Source organism: Chelonia mydas, chromosome 15 (genome assembly GCF_015237465.2).
Source record: "Chelonia mydas isolate rCheMyd1 chromosome 15, rCheMyd1.pri.v2, whole genome shotgun sequence".
Lineage (NCBI taxonomy): Eukaryota > Metazoa > Chordata > Testudines > Cheloniidae > Chelonia > Chelonia mydas.
The window spans coordinates 12,354,418-12,377,516 of record NC_057856.1 but is presented as its reverse complement, the minus strand read 5'-3'; the positions used below and the strand labels follow the sequence as shown (position 1 = coordinate 12,377,516).

The following is a 23,099-nucleotide window of genomic DNA, read 5'->3' as shown; positions in this document are numbered from 1 at the left end:
ATGAACTGATCTCAAACTATTCTAATTATTTATATTGCACCATACGTGCGTAAACGGATTTACAAACAAGTAAGATGGATATATCTTGCTCCACAATCTACGCATGGAACCTGTACACAAAGGAAGGGATTTTTAATAGAGTTCAAACAGAAATAGCAATTACTGTGTTAGAGTTCACTTTATGAAAGGAGCTGTGAGTAGTCAAAACACCCTGTTCAAGGAACAACTGAAATAATTTTCCCTAATGTTACCCTCATTAACATTTGTAGACACAATGACCATTTGCCACACAAAACACACAGTGTATGCTGCATATACTGCTAACAAACTTTCCCTTTGAAAGATACAATTTCCTCTTATAAGATTTAATTCAGTTTGGATGTACCTGAGCCTATGAAAGTGTCTGCATGTGTAGGGATTACATTTTAAGATAGTTTTTGGTCAGCCAGTTCCAGGTATCTTGTAAAGTACACTTTCTAGTACCGTTATGTACTGTAATGTCAAGGGAGAGGAAACTGCCTGTGACACTCTGTACCTCGGGGGGACACCCTACACTCCCATGTTCATCTTTATAAAATGATTGTGTGGTATCCAATGCAAAGCTGGATGTCTTCGGAAGGCTCATGATGCACTGAGCATGGTTGTTATAGTGATGTTATAATAATTGTTACAGTAATGTTATAGTAAAGTTATACATTATAATTTGATGTATATAGTTATGAGGCTGAAAATGTATCCTCATGGCTTAAAGCAAGCCCGTGCAAAAACTCTCCAAGAACAGAGAGGTAGTTCACACCTCTGCAGGGCATGGATGGGACAAACCCAGCCCAGCCTCACAGGAACAATGGACACTGGCTTAGGCAGCAACAAAAGAATCTGTTAGACCCTGGAGGGAGTCACCCCCTTCCTTTGGGCAATTTGGGACTGCGATGAGGTAATGCTCACCCGACCGTGAAACGGGGGGTGGGGGGGGCAAAGCCCAGAGGGAAGAAAGGACGTGATAAAAGGGAGAGACATTTTGCCATGCTCTTTCTCTTACACCTACATCTACAGACACCACCAAGCGACTGAAACGCTTAACAAAGAGGAGAGCCTGGCTGAAAGGCAACCAGCCAGCAGTGAGAAGCATATAAGTTGTTAAGGACATTGAAAGTATTAAGATCAGCTTAGAATGCATTTTGCTTTTATTTCATTTGACCAAATCTGACTTGTTATGCTTTGACTTATAATCACTTAAGATCTATCTTTATAGTTAATAAATTTGTTTGTTTATTCTATCTGAAGCAGTGCGTTTGGTTTGAAGTGTGTCAGAGGCTCCCCTTGGGATAACAAGCCTGGTACATATCAATTTCTTTGTTAAACTGATGAACTTATATAAGCTTGCAGCATCCAATGGGCATAACTGGACACTGCAGGACGGAGGTTCCTAGGGTTGTTTCTGGGACCGGACATATTGGCTAGTGTCATTAGCTTGCAGGGAGCAGCTTACATGCCAGAGGCTGTGCAGGGGGTTCTCGAACAGGGGATCTCACAGCAGAGCAGGGTAAGGCTGGCGCCCAGAGTCAAGGACTGGAGTGGCCTAGCAGATCACTGGTCCAGACAACACCAGAGGGGAACGTCACAGTGCCATTTTACTGTAGCTAACTGCATGTTGGCATTTCTACAGCTGCTCTCAATAGTCTATTTTTATATCTGCATTTGGTAAAAAACTTCACATTTCAAAATCACTAACTTCTGAGGTATTTAAAAATACTCAGTAGTTGCATCTCCATTGTGAACAAATACAATAGCTGGTCAGAGGTTTTGATAAGGATCAAGGAAAGTGCTATTTTTAAATGTCTGACTATATAGCATTGTGAATCGCTAACTCAATGGCAGCTTTGCTAGAATTCCAGTTACACAAGTCCTAATGAGTTATTTAAATTCTGTTTCTGGTCCTGGCAATTCTAGCTGAATTGCTGGAGACGTCTACCAGGGCTTGGGTTTCTTCCAATTCAATGGCTTCAGAAAAGTCTTCCTCTTCTGATAATTATTTTCATAATGACAATTAGTAATTCTTTTCAACTCTGCTCAGGAATTACGAAGCCTCTTAACTATTGTTAGTTAGTTTCACAGTTAAAAACTTAATTCATTACAGACCTAGTATCAAATTTTCTATTAATGTTGCCAGTGCTTGATTATGAAGACAAAGAAAGCCCCTCTATCCAACAATAGTTTGGACCATTTGCTGGTCTAACAGATGGACCACAGAAATCATGACCTTCCCACTTTATTGAAGAAACCAACTTTCATGGGTTTGATTTGCACCTTCAGAATTCTACTAAATTCAAACAATTTGAAATGTAAACCCAAATCTAGAATGTACGTTGTACCCACAGTTCCTCAAGCCACCAGCACAGACACATACCAGGCTGTGTAAGAAGCCTGGTATGTCTGCCCTGCAGACTTCCCAGGCCAGAGTATCTGTGAGCAGTTCACCTGTACTCTATTTTAGCTTGGCTGTATTGTTTTGAATATTAATGGTTTCTTTATATGCTACAGTTTGTCACAAGACAAAATACCTGCCCTGTCAAGGAAGAAGCCAAGAAAAACAACAGAAAAATTCAGGAGAACAGTAATGTCTACATGGAAAAGCAGGCTTCATACAAAATATACAACCATTTTACAAATCACTCTGGGGCAAATTAACTGTCCTCATTATATTGCTTCAGGCCCAAAACACAGTAATCTTTCTGTCACAGAGTTTCATTGTGCAAGGTATAAAAGACATTTTATAAACAGGACATTATCCATTTAACTTAACACTTACCAGAGTGGATTTGATGCCAACACTTTCAGCTGCCTGAAAGGCCAGAGTGAAGTTTCTTCTCTGTAAATGTAATGCAACATTTATATGAAAACAGAAGGGAAACTACTTAAAATTTAACGGACTTGCTGCTTGAAAACATTTCTAATAAAACCCTGTATTGACTTCAGCTAGAGTTTATAACGAAATCACATTTATAAAGATAGGTTTCAGAGTAGCAGCCGTGTTAGTCTGTATTCACAAAAAGAAAAGGAGTGCTTGTGGCACCTTAGAGACTAACCAATTTATTTGAGCATAAACTTTCGTGAGCTACAGCTTCGATGAAGTGAGCTGTAGCTCACGAAAGCTTATGCTCAAATAAATTGGTTAGTCTCTAAGGTGCCACAAGTACTCCTTTTCTTTTTATAAAGATGTGTCACAGGCATCATTCTGTACTAGGGATACATGAATGTCTGTAGGAAGTATTTACTACCTGCTGGATTGGGGTAAAGATTTTTCAACAATGCTAGGACAGACAGTGATAACTGGGGACTTTAATTTGCCACAGATAAAATGTAAAAAAAACCAAAACCCCCACAAAAGCCAAAGTATCAAATAAGTAGGGAAAGAATTTTGTTAATTCTGGAGAGGGATATGTTTTTACATCTGTATGTATAAGAAAGATGCAGCTATAAGGGATTGCATTTTAAATTAAATGTTATCAAATAAGGAGAATAAGTGAATACTGAGCAAAGTTTGGGAAATAATAAGTTTAATAAGATTCTAAACTTCAACCATTAGAGGAATTGTTCAAATAAGAGGTAAATATAACTTTTAAAACTTCATTTGATAAAAGTACAATAGCCTGGCAATGGTAATCAATAAGAGGTACTTGTAGCCACTTTTATAGAGGTTGTGGAGATGCACTCAGGAGAAATATATACCTTTATTAATCTATTCTAGGTAATCCTATAGCAATCCTTAGAGTAGTAACAGATACCATATGAAATAAATCTTTATACCAATGTCCAATGCAGCTCATGGAGGATTCTTCTCTTAGCTCTTACCAGTCTTAGTGTTTATGTAAAACCAAAGATATAACTTTAACATCAATATGGATACATGATAAAGATTAAATTGAATTTCAAATAAAATATAGCTCTACACAAGTAAAAAGCTGCAGCACTAAGTCTTAGAAGAAACAGAGGGCTGTAAAGAGGATATTTAAAGAGAAAAAAGGAAAACATAAGATATTAAGAAACAATTATTTAATATACACCAATGGACTGAACAATAAGAATCAGGTGATTCATTAAGGTGAAAAATTAGTTAATTGTCCATAAAAATGGCAAAAGTAATAAATTATCCCTTTGCATCTGTTAAGAATTTTTTTTTGCATTTGTCACGGAGTTTATTAACAATGCATCTCTGGAAGATGTCTCTGTGGGTACGAATTACAACACACTGGAAAAAAATTGAGATTATTCTTTTTCCCAATTTATCTTTAACTTTTTTTCCTCTAAAACACTGATTTTAAATTTTGCTCTGGAGGAAAGCAATAGACACCCTGAACAATATGGGATGGAAGCATGTTCAACAAAAAAACATCCTATCACCCAAAAAAGGGAATAAACTACTCCAAAGCACACAAGTTGCTGAATTTCAGACCTTTAACATTAAACAACTGGGAACATTTTGGTTAAAGACTACTGAATGCTATCACCTCAACTGAAAGCCCTTTCCACCCACTGTTTGTTATCTCCTCACATTAAAATTTATGGGTTTCAGAGTAGCAGCCATGTTAGTCTGTATCCGCAAAAAGAACAGGCGTACTTGTGGCACCTTACAGACTAACAAATTTATTAGAGCATAAGCTTTTGTGGGCTACAGCCCACTTCATCGGACGCATAGAATGGAACATATAGTAAGATATTATATATACATACAATTAAGTTGGAAGTTGCCATACAAACTGTGAGAGGCTAATGAGTTAAGATGAGCTATTATCATCAGGAGAAAAAAAACTTTTGTAGTGATAATCAAGATGGCCCATTTAGACAGTTGACAAGAAGGTGTGAGGAACTTAACTTAAGGAAATAGATTCAATATGTGTAATGACTCAGCCACTCCCAGTCTCTATTCAAACCCAAGTTAATGGTATCTAGTTTGCATATTAATTCAAGCTCAGCAGTTTCTCGCTGGAGTCTGTTTTTGAAGCTTTTCTGTTGCAAAATTGCCACCCTTAAATCCTGCTGATAAGTTTGTATGGTAACTTCCAACTTATCTGTATGTGTGTATACATAGAACATATGCACAGAATGGAACATACAGTAAGATTATATACATATTTATCTATCTTACTATATGTTCCATTCTATGCATCCGATGAAGTGGGCTGTAACCCACAAAAGCTTATGCTCTAATAAATTTGTTAGTCTATAAGGTGCCACAAGTACTCCTGTTCTTCTTAAAATTTATGTTCGCTCATTGAAGTCTTCTTAACTTTGTCCCAAAGTTCTCATTTGTCCAATGGCCTCAAATAATTGATAAGCCTTAATTTTATAACCATACTTAGCTAATTTAAGTAATATAGTCATGCTCCCGTTTACAATTTTAATGCAACAAATAATCCCAATTTTGTTTCTCTACCGTTGCATGCCCATCCATTATATGTATTTTTTTTAATCTGTCTTAAGTTTTTTTTTTTTTTTTTAAGCTTAACTATATTTTCAGTTAACATAGGCTAAACTGGATATTATAATACTGTACCTTGTCCTGGCTGTTCAGTTCTTGATACGGAATGTGAGCTGGGAGGTAAGTATGGAGGACTGCACAGAAGGCCAACCCATCATTCCAACTGCTGCTGAAGTTTGTGATGTCAATATTCTTTAAGGGAAAAAAAGAGTCTATAAATGATAGTAAATTACATTTAATACTGCTTTAGAATTTGACCTAAGTGATCAGAAAATTATTATTTATGTTGTACCTTTTACCAAAAGAATGCCAAAGCACTTTAGAAACGGAGATGCAACGAAAAAACTCTTTCAACTTCAGTGCTGAAATGGTCAGAGACCAGAATCCAACACTACTGAGGGTGAGAAATAGACCAGCACAGGAAAGACAGATTAGTTCTGGAACTTAATTTGCCTTACTATCCACAAAAGATACATGACACACATTAGCAAATGCTTTTGTGTTCCTTTTAGACAGTAATGTTTCAGTGAAGAACATGTTAAGACACAAGCAGAAACAAATTATAGATACATACCTCTGGACTGGTTTTGAAACTCCAAAAATATGCCAAGCTGCTATGATGTGTTTTCAAAGCATGGGAAGATCAGATTTTCTCATATTCTACTGTATTACTAATTACGCAAAAGGATTAATCAATGAACACAGATATTTCCTTTCCAAATAAGGTGATAATTTTCATTAGGTAGCTGATGCAAAACATTATACAAACCCTTGTATAATATACAATGCTGCCAAGTTACGTGAAATATCAGACCTCTTCTATTTCAACTAATTCCTGTTGAAAGATGAGCCACTGGAATACCCAGACATGAAATATGGCAGGGAACCAGTTCTTTGAGTAAGACATAGAAGTAAAATCTTTATTTCTTCACTCTGCCATCCCACACCCCATATCTTTCTGTCCCAATCAGGAGCTAAGTGGAACAGTTAAACAATTCCCTTTATTCCACAAGAGTTTGTACACAAAGTTGTTGAAAAGAGTCTATGGCCTCTGCCAAAGGAAGTTAGGAACAAGATGCCTGAGTGAGCTTTCTAAATCACTGTGCACTTGGCTGCTGTCAGGAAAATAATGGTAAAGAGGTTACTGCCACCCAAATGGATGGCAGTGAGTTTAGATTCTTTTATTTAAGAACCAGTTAAAAACTGCATCTACTGACCTATCATTTGAGATCTGTATGGAGAAATGTAAACTTCTATATGCCAAGTGAACCCCTCCCTTAACTGGACTAGACAGCTCTGCTATTGCTTTATATTTGATGTTACACTAAAACAGAAACAATCTGCAGTCACAGAATCCAAGATACAGCAGATAAATCAACCTTCCCCTCACAACAGTAATACCAATCACACCTCTTCACAAAAGGCTAATTCTAATCACTCCCTCTTGTTTAATCTCAATCAGAAAAGAATGCACAATACCAAACAGGATAAAAACTAAAGACAATGCAACTTAAATCATGCGACTCTGTATCTTATCAAGACAATGAAGATTTTGGATTACAAATGGAAAGTAACAAATGCTGCTACTCTGTGCCCCACTGACCCCCTGAATCTTCATTTCCTACCCAGTGTCAGCTCTTTTTATACAAACTTCACAAAATGCAAGTTCAAACTATGGTGATGTAAGTGTACGTGCTTGGACTCACAATGCCTGCAGGCAGTAGCCTGTGCCTTGCTTTGCAATCCAGCAGCCTGCTTCCAAACGGAAATAGCTTTGTTTGAACCCCTCAGTGCTGTGGGAATATGTTCTTTACATAGTCTCAGCTTCCTCAAGACACAGAATGGAAAAAAAGCTCTCCCTCCTTGCCCCTCAAACCACCAGGAAGCTGGAAACCAACTGAATTAATTTGATTCAGGTTATTTTCAGGAGATGTCAAAACTCGTTAAACTCTACTTGAATTAGGGAAGAAGGGGTCCTTTCAATTTCAGCAAAAAAGAATTGAGCAAATTTTATACAACAGACAGCACCAAACTTCAAAACAGCTCACAGTCAAAGCTAATACAAATTCCTTGCCATCTATTTATTCTAAGCTGCTCTATGAGACCATCCCCCTGCTGCCCTGCAAACCCCCAACTCCCCGTGTTACATGCACTCCCTGGGACTCACCTTCCCCATCACATTTATGCATAGAACACAGATGAAGCTACAGGGAGGGGCTCTCCTCATCAAAATGCTTGTAAATAGCCTAGCTTTAAAATGAATTCTCTCTCTTAGGCCAGAACATAAGGACTCTCACTGCTGCCTTCCATCTTTGCCAGTATCCTGCTGCAGTCTTGGCTTCTTCCAATGTCCTTTTGATAGCTTTCTATTCTGCTTCTATTGTTCATTTCCATGTTAACCTTGTTGTCTCTTGCTCTGGGGGTTCCAGTCTAATGCCTGTCTTGTTATGTTCTTTGGGTCTTTCCTCCATGTATGTTCTAGTCACCTCCATTTTCATTCCTGTCCTATCAGTTTCTGTTTTGTCCTCCTCCAGAATTCTTCATTTGTGATTTTTTTCTGGCCATCCGATATTGAAGATTTGTCTAAGTCAGCGGTTTATGAAAAATTGGAGTTTAGACAGCAAAGTCTTAATAAGTCTCCCAAGTTTCAGCATCATCCAGTAAGACCAAGTTTACAATGGCATTAAATATTCAAAGTTTAATTTGGAGGGCAAGATTTCTGTTTCTCCAGATTAGCTTTATTGTTACAAATGGGTGTCTGGCTTTCACTAGTCTGGCTTTAATGTTTTCATCTGTTCCATCTGTTGCATTTACAATGCTGCCAAGTTACGTGAAATATCAGACCTCTTCTACTTCAGTTCCAGAAAGTGTTATTGGTGCTTCTTGTGTGTTGATTCTCACGATTTCAGTTTTCTCACTGTTGATTTTCAACTGTACTAATTGTGCACAGACCTGGAGATCATTTATTTTGGCTTACATGTATCTGTGAGTATAGGATAGCTAGCTGATGTCATCTGCAAAGTCAAGGTCTTCTAACTTCTGTGTGAAAGTCCCTTGTATATCCCTTGGTGGTTCTGTTTACTTTATGTTAATTTTTTCCCCAAAACAGTCAGCAGAGAGCAAAGTTAAGTCCTGTCCACCCTCCCAAAACAACCACGTTTGGCTACTATAATTCATTTAAAATTGATAAAAGTCCCTAAAGGTGCCCATACCATAACTACAGAGACAATACAATAGAAAAGACTGACCAGACATACATAAATATCCTTCAAACCTCTCCCGAAGGGCCATGGTTTTTTCGGGGTCAGGGTGGTCACCAAACCAAGTTATAACAAAAAAAGGGCCGTTGGCACACATGCCGGACAAACTGTTACATGGCTTTAAAAATTCTTTAACCCTGGACTTAGCCAAAGAATGGTCATATCACACCTTTTGTGAAGTCTAGGAGGCAACTGTCGAGAAAAACAAGTACAATACAAGAGGAGACAAAAGTTACTTACAATCAAAGAATTAAAAAATGCAGATGCTTTGTGTAAGAACCGATGCCTCTATTCCTCGCCCCTCCCCCACCTTTTCCTGCAGGGTGTCATTTTCCCCCATTAATGCCATTGTGGATATCTCACTTAACCAGACCACTGAATGGAGTATTCTTGAATTTCTAGTTAACCAGTGAGTCTCTTAGCAACCAATTACAGAGAAAGTAGCCACTTAATATTGTTTGGCAACGTTCAGCCAATATCCCTACTCAGCACAAGACCATAGTCAGTTGATATAAGTGATAGTTGGCTGCAAGAGCCTAGTATTGAACTTGGAGCTCGGACTTTTCCAAATAATTGTGTAGCTTATGGCAGACTAAAAAATAAGACAAGTTAGCCTGCTATTCTAACAGTCTTCAACATTTACTGTGATTCACTAAACCAACTTTGAATAAGCACTCTGGTCTTATCTTATTTTGTAAAGTGCTCAAATATAGAGAACGTGAGGTATCTAGCATTTTGCTATTAGGTTTCCTGGTGATAAGCAGTCTTTTCCCAGTTGCTTTTAAAGTTCACTTCAAGTGGTTATTACAGTAAATCCAGCCAAATGTGTTTGGTTGATATATCTAACCATTTAGGCATCACTTTGGATTTGGTTTTTATTTGAAAAAAATTTTCTTTGCAGCCGTAAAGGTCACAATTTTTAAATGAAAACTTACATTTTGCAGAAACTGATGACTCACATGCTCACCACTTCACTTGAGTGAACAGGGACCCCAAAGGCCCCCAAAACCGTCTCTTGAGCAGTGTTTCTGACAGACAAATGAAAAGGTGAGTGGCTCTCTCTCTCTCTCTTTTTTTTTTAAAATAAAAAGACCAAGAGTAATATCAGTTTAACAGATGAGTCTATCTGAGGTAGTATTCCATGTGCTGGAAGGGGAATGGACAATCCAAAAAGACAATGAACTCTATCTTCTATGACTTAATTAAATATTAATATAATATGGGTGTACATCAGACCATGAAAATTCTAGTCACTCATTATAGCTAATAAGTTATCCTATTGGTTCAGAATCAAAAGGATGGTAAAGCATTAAAAGCAGCAAAAAAAGTGTCAACATTTATATACAAGAATAGTGATTCCTTTTTGGACTGCTTTCAGGAAAGTGTTCAGATATATAGTTAAATCCAACAGACCATTTTCATTCTCTGTAAAGAGATTTAAAAAGTCAAATATACGAGAACTCACGCTTTACTTATAATGGTTACATATGGTTATATAGTCATATCCCTTTGCAACAGGCTTATTTCAAAAATATTACTCGGATAAGTAGTCAATATATTAACTTTGCTCTTGTTTTTTCCCTAGGACATGAAGACTCTCCCCTGAATGTTATGACTTCAATGGTGGGGTTTTATGTTTGTTCTTTCCCCTAAATAAAGCTAAATTATTACAGAAGGAAGAGTTCTGCTGGCTAACTCACTAATACAGAGGCTGTATTCTAAATGAAGTCTCATTGGTTACCAACAGAAATTGAACCTTATTTCTCCAACTGAAGAGAAAGTTACTCTTTCTTAACAGGGAAAGTTTAAAAAATACCAGTGAGACATATTACCTTTGAACACAGTGAGACATACTTATTGACAAAGTCTCTCTAAAAAAATAAAGCTTTTCTTATCTCCTCTATATTTCTACTGCACACCAAGTACACTTAAACAAATGGAAAGTAGGAATAGTGACCTTGGGAAACTGCACCCTCAAAATGATTTCTGGAGAAACAACTGATCTGTAATATGCTCAAAGGAAATGTAACTATAGATCCTCTTCTTTGGGGGTATCCTTAACTTCTAATCCAGGACCTGGCCAGCAGTGCATTCATCAAATTGACAGGGACTACCTGGATAACAATATCATCCAGAATTATAATTAATGGAAACAAAAGTTTTGGAAGGAATATTAAACCTCATGGCTTCAGATCGTAAACCATTCTAACTATTAAAGATTAGGATGTGACTTAATATGTAGGCGCTGGAGGAGGTGGGCTGGAAGGTTAGATTATCTCACATCTGCCTGCTGTGCGGTTCCTATACCTTCCTCTGATATGCTGGCTACCACCAGAGATAGGATATTGGACCAGATGAACCTCAGGTCTGATTTAGTATTGCAATACCCATGTTCCCACTGGCACCAAAAGGCGTATAACAAAACACAGATCTATACTTTTGGGCTTGTCTACATGACCTGCAGCAATCAATCCAGCGGGGGTTGATTTATTGCATCTAGTCTAGACACGATAAATCGACTGCTGAGCACTCTCCCGTCGACTCCAGTAACTCCACCAGGGCAAGAGGTGCAGGCGGAGTTGACAGGGGAGCGTCAGCCGTCGACTTACCACAGTGAAGACACTGCAGTAAGTAGATCTAAGTACGTCGACTTCAGCTACGTTATTCACATAGCTGAAGTTGCATAACTTAGACTGATCCCCCCCCTTAGTGCAGACCAGACCTTTGGTTGCACAGCTGAGAAAAGTTTCCTAACGCTACTCAGAGCAAGGTGTCAGCCAAAAAGAAAAAACAACTGTTTTCTTTGTTAAAACTGCTTCTTTTCAAGTAGAAAAAATTGAACTGGCTCCCCAATAACCAGATACAGTGACTCATGAAAACAGACCAATGAAAAGATTCATTTTACATGATGAACGTACTCACTATATCAGATTTTGAAAAAAAAATCTTAATACCATTGTGACACTGCACCTCATATTCCTCATAGTGATATGATTATGACATAATTATGATGTATTTTATCCAAGATAAGTCACGTGTGGTGTCACTGGAAAAGTTTTTTTTGCTGAATTGATTTGCTGAATACGATTATCTTATTTGTTTTGCATGTTGTATGCATGTATCATTTTTGTATCTGAAGTTCTGAATACTGACTATGTAACTAGCCTCCCCATCAAATCAGCACCCCAGTCTTCCCAAGAACACATATCCCTGTCTCGGATCGCTTTTTGGGAGAAAGATATGTATTGTTTGTGAAGAGGCAACTCTTTTCCGAAATTCTCCTGACTTCAACCTCCTTCTCAATCTGAGTTTAGGCATGAATATGGAAAGAACCATGTTTATCTGATCTCCTGAAAATTGTCTTCTAGAAATGGATGGTCAGGTGTTCACACTTTTTTTTTTTTTTTTTTTTTTTTTAAAAAGACCTCTTAATCATTCCATTGAACTCCGATTGTGGCAGATGGTATTGCTGGAGTGGTTCATTTTTTCCTCTCAGAGATCCCAAATGGTGGTATTGGACTCATCTATCTCAAAGGTTCTCCTGTTTTGCAGGGATCTGTGCTCTCATCCTTCCTGTTCAATACGGGAGGCCACTAGATGAGACTGATGCTACAGTTCTGGCTGCCATGTCAAGTATGCAAATGCCACAGCCTTTTCTTACATCCACATGAAAGGTCTCTTGACTCTCCCAGTGCTTGTCAGAGACTGGGGCTCAAATGAGTTCAAGTTGGTTGATGATCAGTATTACAAAACTGAAATGATACTGATAGGGGGACAATTTGGAGAGGGCAACAGGGGTGATGTCTGACCCTATGACTAGGCGTGTTTGTTCCACAATATGGGACTGCTTCTAAATCACTGATAATTTCTGGAGTGCAAGATTGCATAAGTAGCCACGAGCACCTTCTTCCAATCTGTGTTTAGTGCCTTTGTGGCCTCAAATCAGTGCAACTTTACATGAGGCTGCTTTGGAAAAAACACTGAGAAACTTCAACCAGTGCAGAATGCAGATGCCTGTTTCCCTCCTGGTTGTCTCACTATCGTGAACAGTGATAAAACTCAGTTCTGTAAATCAATTACGGGTGCAATGCAGCTTCTCTCTCTTTCCAGAACGCTCCAAAATGCAACTCTCTGAGGGGTCTTAAACTATAAATAGATCGCTTGCCATTCTGAATCCCAATGAAGCAATCCTGACACAAAAAGTAACTAGAAACAGCTAAGTTCTAAAAGAACAAAGAAGAAGAAAAGGCAAGCCCCTCAGAATATACTAACCCAAATGGCCCATTAGAAACCAAGTCTGATTACCTTCAGATTACCCAGCAAAGTTCCCCTATTTACTTGGGGTTTTGAGAGACTGCAATGCAGAGGGATTGCAGGGAGTTATGTTGATGAGGATGAAATTTGTCTTCGTTTTTGTTAACATGCTTTAAGGTTATCAGATAAGCACATTCTAATAAATCAGAAAATAAATATTCTTGAGAAGTGTCATATAACTACCAAAAAAAACAGGATCCAGATCCTATTTCTATTACTTGAGTTGAAACTGCTGTTATCAGTGTTTTCTACAAGTTGTATGGTATATTTTCCTTTGAATATGAATCAACTGAATAAAATGAAACCTTAAATAGAAAAATCAATATTTTTCACCGGTTTCAAGGGCAACTAAATGCACACAACACCTGGTCTTTATATATTTACAAAAGCACCAGGTTAATTTGAAGAGAGACAATGCATTATTTTTATGCACATTGGGCAAGAAGCCAATATCATTTATGACACCACAATTAAGATTTATGGACAGATTTTTTTGCCTTAATTTTTATTGCCTCTATGCGCTCTCTGGTAACTATAAATATACCCAAGCAATGCATGCAGTCTCAAATTCAGGCTGATTAAACTATCACTACAATAAAGTTTAAAACAAAAGAAGCTTTCTGACACCATAGTTTCCCAAAAAATAAATGTAAATGTGATTTAAATATAAATATTAATAAAGATAAATATTTAGCACATGCAGTATTTTCATCTTCTAGAGTGCCAATATTAATTAATCTTCTGCACCTTTGTGAGGGCAAGCAGCATCCCCATTCTACAGATAAACTGAGGCAGAAGTTAAATAATTCATCTAAAACACAGACCGCAACTGTTAAGAGTTGGGAACATACCAAGAGTCTCTCAGCTCTGTTTAAGCTATGCTGCTCTCATTTTTTTCTGAAAGATGAATCCCTTCTAGAATGTTTATAGTATACCAAATTATTTTGATAACAAAATGAATTCCTAATGGAATAAGACAAAATATTTACCTTCATATTAGTCTTAAACAATGCACATTACTTACCCTTTGCTTATTCTTTTCTATAAATGCAATACTAAAAGTAGTTTAATTTCAGGACAATTTTTTTCCATTTTAATTGTAACTACTGGCTGCTAGTGTACTAGTAACAAGCTGCTCAAATGCCAGTGTATTGCACACACACTATTTTAGTTCAATAACTGTATGGCCTCTAGTGTTAAACATCACAGAATTATAGGGCTACGCTGGAGGCAAAAGGAGGGACCCTATTGTTAACGAAAAATTATGAACGTGGTGTCAAAATGCTTTCTCTTATTCATTCCGATAAACAAAGAGCCAACTTTGCTTATGCTAACACAAACCAGATCACTGAATGTGCCAGAATCCAAACCAGGGATTAATTATGAAATGCTTTTTCATCAAGGGAAGGAGAAATATATTATACTAGCTCTGGCTCTCCATGGGATGAACACTCAATTTGAAATCCAGTGAATTTCAAAATGTAAGGTAGAACTAGTTTCAAATCCTACACCTGTCTGAGTCCTGCTGGAAATTTTTATGGTTTTATAATTATATTTTTCCTCCCCTTTCAAGTGCCTTTTTCTGTCCCTTCTTGCTATGCAGAAGACAGGGGGAAACTGAGTACATGCAAAACACTAGCAGAAGCACAAAAAAACCCTGAAAAAAATGGAGAAAGCTACTTTTCCTTTTAATATTGTAATTACAATAAACTTAAATGTCAATTGTATCAACAGTAGGTAAAAGTTTTCACACAGATGTGTGAACTTTAAGATGAGGGCTTCCCTTTAATACACAAAACTTTGAATCTTTTAGGAATGTTTCATTATTTTACAGTGAAAGTTCAAAGTGTAAAGTCAATCTGAAAGTGACTGTTTCCAAAAGCTTTACGTAGGAGTTAAGACCAATGTTCAGAAAAAATAGAGCAATCCCCACCTCTCTAAACCATTCCTGTCAGTTCCAGCTTCTCTTAAATAGCACATAGAAAACAAATCCATCTTCCAAGAACGTTAACAGAGCCAGAAAAGCCAAATGGAAGGGGAAAAAAGCCACAATGGAAGGAAACAATTAAGGGGACCTGCTTCTGTTTACCAGCTGCTTTGTATGTTATGGATGATTTTTATTACATCTAATTAACAGGAGGTACAGCATGGCCTGATGGGCTGACTGAACAGCCAGGAAAGGGACAACTTATCATTTGAATGAAAATCTATGCCCCAAAACATATCCAATTATATTTTCAGGAAGCACGAATACAAAACTGGCATATTTAAAGACAGCAGAACTTTTTTCAAACACCTTCACCTAATAGTAGCATTGTTGAAGAACCTTCATTATGATGAACTCAATCTACTTTAAAGCTCCACTTTCTTCTATTTAATTTACACTAAACTCTATTCCTCAGGGAATCAATAACAGAAATATGTCAATTTAAGACCTCCAACAAAACTTCTTCTTTGTCATAGATTTGTAACACTGGCTAAACTAAGAGGACTCTTTCCTACTGAAATCCAACCCAGAACTTTTCTGGATGCTGTTTCGGACCATACAGAGTTAAAGCAATAACCACAAAGGGATGGGTTTCAAGAAAGCTGTCAATCGAGAAATAGAGGGAAAGTGGGTCAGGGAGGTTGGAGTACATTTACATAAAAAAGATGGGAGAGCATCCGTCGGAATATTGGCGGCATTTTCGGAATGTAATGTATTGTAGTTTAAGTAATATTTATTAGTTATGTGAAATCATCTCTAGTATTTGAGATAGATAGTTCATGAAAAAAATCAACTCTACAAAAAGGGATTAGTCTTAAAAAAAACCCTGATGTCATAACAGGCTTTCTTTGGAAGGCAGATATAAAATGGGGATGAAAGAACATACTTCAGTTCTGGTTTTGTAAAATCTTTACTGTGGGCAGGGATGTGAGAGAAAATATAAGTCCTCATTTCAAACAGGTCACAGATTTTATAGCACATCGCACTTAAAAAGCATCTAACCAGTGGGCTTGTGGTTCTCATAAGTAATAAAATTTCCAGCATTTCCACTGTGAGCCAAAATTCCTGTTTAACTGTACAAGGCAAAGCAGCAGCACCGGTCTGACTGAAGCGAAACAATGCCCTGCAGCACACTTACACAGAAGGAGACCGGAAGCTGTTCCAACAAGAATGAAAAGCAAGAATGAAAAGGTGTGGTCACCTGAGGATAAATGCATTTTACTGGTTAAATGAGCAACTGAACTATTTTTAAACTTCATTATCTCACATGTACAAAATATCACATTAACATAGTGCTAATTCTAAAATTTGCAGCAAAGGCGATCAGCTACCGGTCTCACTCACATTTCTCCTCTGGTTCTACGTATGCTTAAAAGTAATATAGTATCTTGTGTAACTTCTAAGAAGGAGCAGAATACCATTATTTATGAAAGACTGATGTTAAGTAGGTTATCCAGTGATAGCCTCTTTTTGGCTAGCTCCACAACTAAAAATCATGTGGATCCAACACAGTTCACAGCTGCAAATTACAAACCAAGTAGGAAACGTGGTCTCACTTGACTACAGATACTACACTTTGATTGTGGGGGCGGGGAGAGGAAGATATGCTTACACATCAGCTAGTCCTCTGAACCTAGCTCTGTGTCAATAGGAGAGGGGAGACAAGACACTGCCCAGACTCCCACACTCAACTGAACTTGGCTCCTAACTTAGGAGATGGAAGGAAATGAATAAAAGACAAAAGCTCCATTCCCCTTTGCCCACATTGTGGCAGCTGGTGATAGGACACTGGAAATCAAAGATTAATTTTAAAAATTACCGCTTTGCCAGTGGCAAACACCTAACTCTGCACAGGCTAAGAAACCCCTTGTTACTATATTAGCCAGCAGTGCCACCTGAGCTCAATAATTTTATGACCAACATGTACAGTTTTGCAAGATGTGTTAAAATAAGGGAAAATCCAATCTCATGTTTCACAGCATAAGCTAATTTCCAGAGAGGTTAGGAAGTAATTTTGTTCCTTTCAGCAATGTTTAATACCAAACAACCCGGTAGGTACATTATGGTTTTTGGATTAGTTTCCAACTTCCTCTGACACATCCAGAATGACAAATGCTGAAGGCAAGACACCATACTTCATTGACCAATAGCTTGATCAATCCTGTATTCCTCTCTGAGTTTTGCTTCCACCTGTTCCCATTGCAGGTCCAACAGCACATTATCCATTAGGCTCCTGGGTGCTGCAACACCAAGAACTTCCTCCCTTCTCCCACCTGGTGCTATTCATGCTTGGGACTGCCTCCCTCCACTGCTGGGATCAGATTCAGCTACCATCACCAGACTCTTATTTCAGACTCCAGCCAGGAGTGCCTACTGCTAAACCTTGATGTGATTCTTTTGCCTGTCAGTCCTTGCAACCATCCCTGAATGTGTGTGTTTTGCATGTCCAGTCTTGCACTGGGATACTGCAAGGGTGACAGTCTGCAGTTAATGCAAACTGTTATTCAATCTCTACTCGGTTGGGAGTGGCTGGCTCCCAATCCCTACAGTAAGCAGACATTAGGGGGAGCAGAGTAATTTAATTTTCTGGAAATTACTGTTGGGATCCACAGCAGTCCCAATTATCCCCTCATTCCCAACTGCCATGGAAGTGAGCACCAGACAGACAGTCGGAAAAGAAGGCAATTCCAAGTCAGAGCCACTGTTTATCTTACCTTTCCCCATTACAATATTAACGACCCCACTGGTGTTTCTTTCCATGCTGAAGACTCATTACACTCCATTTCGGTGAGACACGACCCATAAGGAGTAATCTCTTTTTTCAGCAGTTTTTGGCTACAACTTCACAAGTGGAAATGCAGAGAGTGGAGTTTTGGCAGTCTGAATACTTTGATGACTCAACCATCCAAGACCAAGGAAAGTTATGTGTAACCTAGAATATTTTTATTTGAATAAAGCCTTATGTTGACAGAGAATTTTGCCCATATCATTCTTCCCTACTTTATATTCTAACCTATTCAACTCATCTCCAATCTAGTTTAGTGTGCCAAAGACTTTCCTTGTATAAGAACAGGTTTTAAAAATAAACCCAACTAGTTTACACTTCCCACTTCATTATGTTTCTAAAGCACAGTGTTCTAGGTTCATTCTGCACAAGCCAATTAAGCACATATGAAAACATTTTTTTTAGTTTGGCGTTACATTCATTCATCTCTTAACACTCAATCATGATGCAAACCATACAAAAGAGGCTGACCTTTGGTTATGGAATTAAGACTAGGGATGCTTCAATTTAAAATTGTATGTTTGGTTAATAAGAAAACTGTACCTTTTTTTGGGATCCATTTTTGAAGTCAAGAAACTGCAACAAGAGTCTGTGGTATAACATTACCTCTGGCTCAAGAACTCTAATTTCACTTTCCTCAAAGATTTTCAAAACCTCTTCTTATTTGGTTCCACAAAGCAAGTGAGCTGCCACAAGAACCTTTACAGGGTGTCTAGTGACCATTAACATAATTAAAGCCAAGCAGCATCTTCAAAAGTTATCTATCTCAGTGCTTAGACTACCCTACCTATCTACAGTAGGCCCAGGCAATCTCAGGTTAAACTAATCTATGGAAGTACTAAGCAATATTTAAACAAAATTGACCTATCAAATCCCATATCCTCTGGATGGCATCCAAACCATTTTTTTTTTGGCATGAAGTGGGGGATGAAACCAATAAGGAAATAAAAGATTCACCCCTGCTACAAGGAAGAATGTGTGACAGAAGAGAAAGTGATTGTATTTTGAATGACAGAATATTTGACACAATTTAAAGATTCTGCTTTTATTAAAGTTATTTAAAGCATTATCTATCATTCTTTCCTCAGTAAGATAGTAGGCTGGAACTACAGTTAACAGTAGATTTACTGTTACATCCCTTACTCTATACCACAAAATGTACTGGGGCAGATATCTCCAAATTTGCAGGAACATGGCCTGATCTTAGGACCATTTAAAAAACTAAAAAAATGATCCCTCCAAAATCGTCATTAAGCTACATTAAGGTGTAGCTACAGCTGCAGGCACATATTAGCAACTTCAGTGAATATTACCAAGTGAAAACTCTTAGAAATCCAAGAACTATGGAGTTAATATTGCATTTCTCATATCAGTCACCAAAACTATTTCAACTCTGCCCCTGAAGTAGTGCCCTTAGTCAGAATCTTATACTATCTTCTCTAGCCACATCTTCATTTTACCACTGACTACAAAACCTAGAATGCCTTAATCTGAACAGCACAGTGATAGAGTTGCTCTGCAGCCTTTTCTTACAGTCCACACAATACACAGAGAAGAATTTTACAGTGTCCTGATTAGAAAAATAGCACTCTGAAGCAATCATTCCCAAAACCCTATTAAAGGCCCAAACCTGAAAGGTACTCATGGCACCCAACATCATTTTTCAGGCAATTATCCAATTGTCAGTACACAGAATTAGCGTTACTATAATGGCTGGGTCACTACAAAAAGTAATTTTTCCTCTGTTGATATTCACTCCTTCTTGTCAACTGTTGGGAATAGGCCACTTCCACCTTGATTGAACTGACCCCGTTAGCACTGACCCCCCACTTAGTAAGGCAACTCCCATCTTTTCATGTGCTGTAATATAAATACCTGCCTACGGTATTTTTCACTCCATGCATCTGATGAAGTGGGTTTTAGTCCACGAAAGCTTATGCCCAAATAAATGTGTTAGTCTCTAATGTGCCACAAGGACTCCTCGTTGTCATTACTATAAACAAATTTCATGTGTCATGGATTTAGAGCATTAACACAAAAAAGATCAAAGATTAGTGTGGCAAAGCAGCACACTTTGGGCCAAACACACACACAGAAAGATAATAAATTTTATAATTACGGAATACCATCTTTTGAAACTCCACAGGCAAAGAAGGGAAGACAGTAGGTGTACTGTACTGGGTGCTCTGTTTGAATATAGAACTAACTGTACTTTCCTGGGTTTATGTTTGTTATTTAACTACAGTTTTTGGAAGAGAATATGCATTTAAATCACTTGTGTGCACACTTACAGTAATATATGGCAATATTAATAAATACTGATACTCATGAGCCTAAAAATTAAAATTTGTTTGCTTGTCCAGATGGGGTACTTGCTATGTGTAGTAGTAAGAACTAGATATACAATCAGAAAGAATATCCATTTATTTATTTTATTGCTGAGCTGCAGGTCACATTACTGAAAGCACTATACTGTGTCAAAGTTAACAGGAGTTATGAGATGGAATAGTTGGTTTGGTATGCATGAAATCAGATACAAGAGCACAGCTCTGCCCTCAACTATAGCAGAAAAGAACCAGCAATAAATGCTAATCAGCATGTTCTTTAAAATGTCAAATGATCAGCTGAAAAGCGAGTTTTAAAGACATGAGCTTCCTGAGAATAGATATGAAATTTGCTGTCAAAATTTTTGAGATCACTAAATTCACAGGACAGCTTGTGAAAGAATTCAGAATAACAGCCGTGTTAGTCTGTATTCACAAAAAGAAAAGGAGTACTTGTGGCACCTTAGAGACTAACAAATTGATTTGAGCATTCTTGTGAAAGAAGATTCTGGGAAAGCTTTTTAACAAGTTGCTATGTTAAGCATGAAAAGGAATTCCTTTCAAACAGGAAACAGTTTGCTCACTCCATTGTAACATCCAAGTAGCTTTGTTGTTAATTCTATTTGTGAGTCCTAACATCTGACCTAGACAGACAGTATCTTGATGAGAAAGCACAATGTTTTCTTCTTTCTTCTTACATGTAGGTCACAGAAGTTAGAGGAAAAACTTGTATGCCTTTTTCTATTGCTATTTTTCTAAAATGGAAATAAAGGAACGTGAATGACTGCCATCTTCTGTCTGCATCTGAGCTGCTTTGGTGACAGAGTAATACTGAAGAATCCACACATTCTTAATTATTTTCTATACCTTAGAAGCTAGTAGTGACAGGGATGTATGTACACAAGGCCCAAGATACTGTGGAGTGCTGACCACGTAGTTTTTTGTGTTTAAAGTTGTTTATAATCTCTTTCTGGATTACAGAGTTTGTATTTAGTTTCCACATGAAATTATGTTGTTAAATATTTATGCTTTTAAAAACACAACAGTCAAGGAAGGTAGAAGTTAAAGCCTTCATTGTAACATTAACTTATGCTCACTGCACATACTGTAATTGTTGACCTCCTTACAGATACCTCTGGACTCGCATACCTCAGCTGCTATCCTTTGTTATCTTATTTGCCCGAATTAGACAGTAAGATCACATTTACAGTATTTAGACATGTAACTGGCTAACCAGTGTGCTATCAAGGCTCCATGTATTCTGAGGTCAGAGATCCACTCCAGAACTGTGCTCCAGAATCTAGGCTTTCATTAAAAAGATTAAATTTCTAGCCCTTAAAATTGAAGAAAACTTTAAATGTGAATAAATTGTAAGAAGGAACGTGGTCTTCCAAAATCTTTAGGCAGCCTGGGACAACAGGTCTGAGAGCTGTAAAATGCCCCCATTCCTCTACAGGACTTAACTCTGAGACCTACTTATGAAGATTTAAGTGTAACCATTAAATATTTTACTGATCATATGAGAAGAAACATCCTGAACCATACACTGGAATCACTTCTATTGATCACTGGGGTAAACTGGGAACGACTAAAAACATTGCAAATGGAAAAAAATCTCTTCTAATTGAAACCAATGGGGGAACTATGGATAAACAAAATGCATTTATCAGAGCTGGAATTTTCACGTAAATGGTACTTGCTAAAGTGATATAGACTCCAGAATGACAGCAAATGGCCAACTCATCTGTTCTTACAGCTCATCTTAAAGAGGACTCCCTCCAGCAGCACACTTGCAGGGATCTAGTGGTTGCCACTTTTTGTATTACGTTTCTGGAGAGAAATTCTTTCATCTTCAAAAACATAAACGGATAGTAAGAAATGGACTCAAATTCTATTGCCCTCTCCCCCCCAAAAAATATATTGAGTGAATAAGAGCTGTTCAGTTATTGTTTTTATTCTGTTCAGTGTGTTACTCCTTCCATTATTACTGTACACTGCTCAAGCTGCACAATGAATGAAATAGGGGAATTGTGGATAAAATAGTATGTGATCCTACCAAAAACTAACAATGTACTGATAAAGAGGCAGAGTTAAGACAGGAAGGGCAATCTTACATTGGCATTTCCTGACTTGAGTGTTTCCTTTCGAACCCTAAAGGTTCTTTTAACACTTTCTATGCATCACTTTCTACAGTGTTCTTTATTGAAGACAAACTAAAAATCCATTATGTGGAATTACTTGCTAGACAGGAGCATGATGCTCTTCCTAGCACAACACAGTGTGTCTGCATGTATAAGTTTTTAAAACCATTCTGTTCCATGGTGAAAATTCATTATGATTTGGATGCAATCAGAAAGGCACCTCGGCAAATGAGGGACTATATCCCAACAAACTGCAAGTTTCTACCACCTTCTACTAGGATAGTAAAAATGTTTTTTAAAAGTTTCAAAGATAATTTCATAATGGCAAAAAAGTATTTTCCTCCACTCTTTGTACACAGAGAATGGCACTATATTAGCAATGTAAGACATTCGCCGTAAGAGTCACAGGGCTCTGAAACACCCTCCTGCCCCGGTGTGAAACAGCCCAGCCTGTTCTCTATTAACACTTTCAGGGCACACTGCAGGGCTTATTTCTTTCATCTGGCCTTTGAAGAGAGGGAGGTGAGTGGATGTGACGATTGATCTCTGAGGGTTTTAGTATTTGATCATGTGCTGCTGCTTGGTACAAAGGACCAGCTGATTGCATTGGATTTTGTTTTTGTAATTGGCAAGCTACTTAGAGCCCTTTGTATGGGCACTTTAAATAAAAAAAATAAAATACAGACTGGATCTGGCTATTTTTGTCTGGTTAAGTTTGTCTAGTTCATCAGTTTATAGATACACAGAAACTCAACCATTCTCCACTTCGACTGGGACAATTCACCCCCGGGGCTCCACAGATAAAATAC

The 23,099-nt window shown here is 37.7% G+C and overlaps 1 protein-coding gene across 7 annotated transcripts in view; it reads right to left on the bottom strand.

Moving 5' to 3' along the window:
* The window catches only part of SPECC1L (sperm antigen with calponin homology and coiled-coil domains 1 like), a 112,862-nt gene that overhangs the window by 8,453 nt on the left and 81,310 nt on the right, over window positions 1–23,099 (bottom strand). For 5 of the 7 annotated variants that reach the window (XM_037879130.2, XM_043530039.1, XM_037879129.2 and 2 more), the window contains 2 exons: window positions 5,555–5,671; window positions 2,810–2,869 (listed from right to left, as the gene is read on the bottom strand). In XM_037879130.2, coding sequence (XP_037735058.1) covers window positions 2,810–2,869; window positions 5,555–5,671 — 177 coding nt within the window. Of the gene's footprint in view, window positions 1–2,809; window positions 2,870–5,554; window positions 9,768–23,099 lie in introns of those variants that run through there. The other 2 variants (XM_037879133.2, XM_043530041.1) reach the window with 2 other exon arrangements.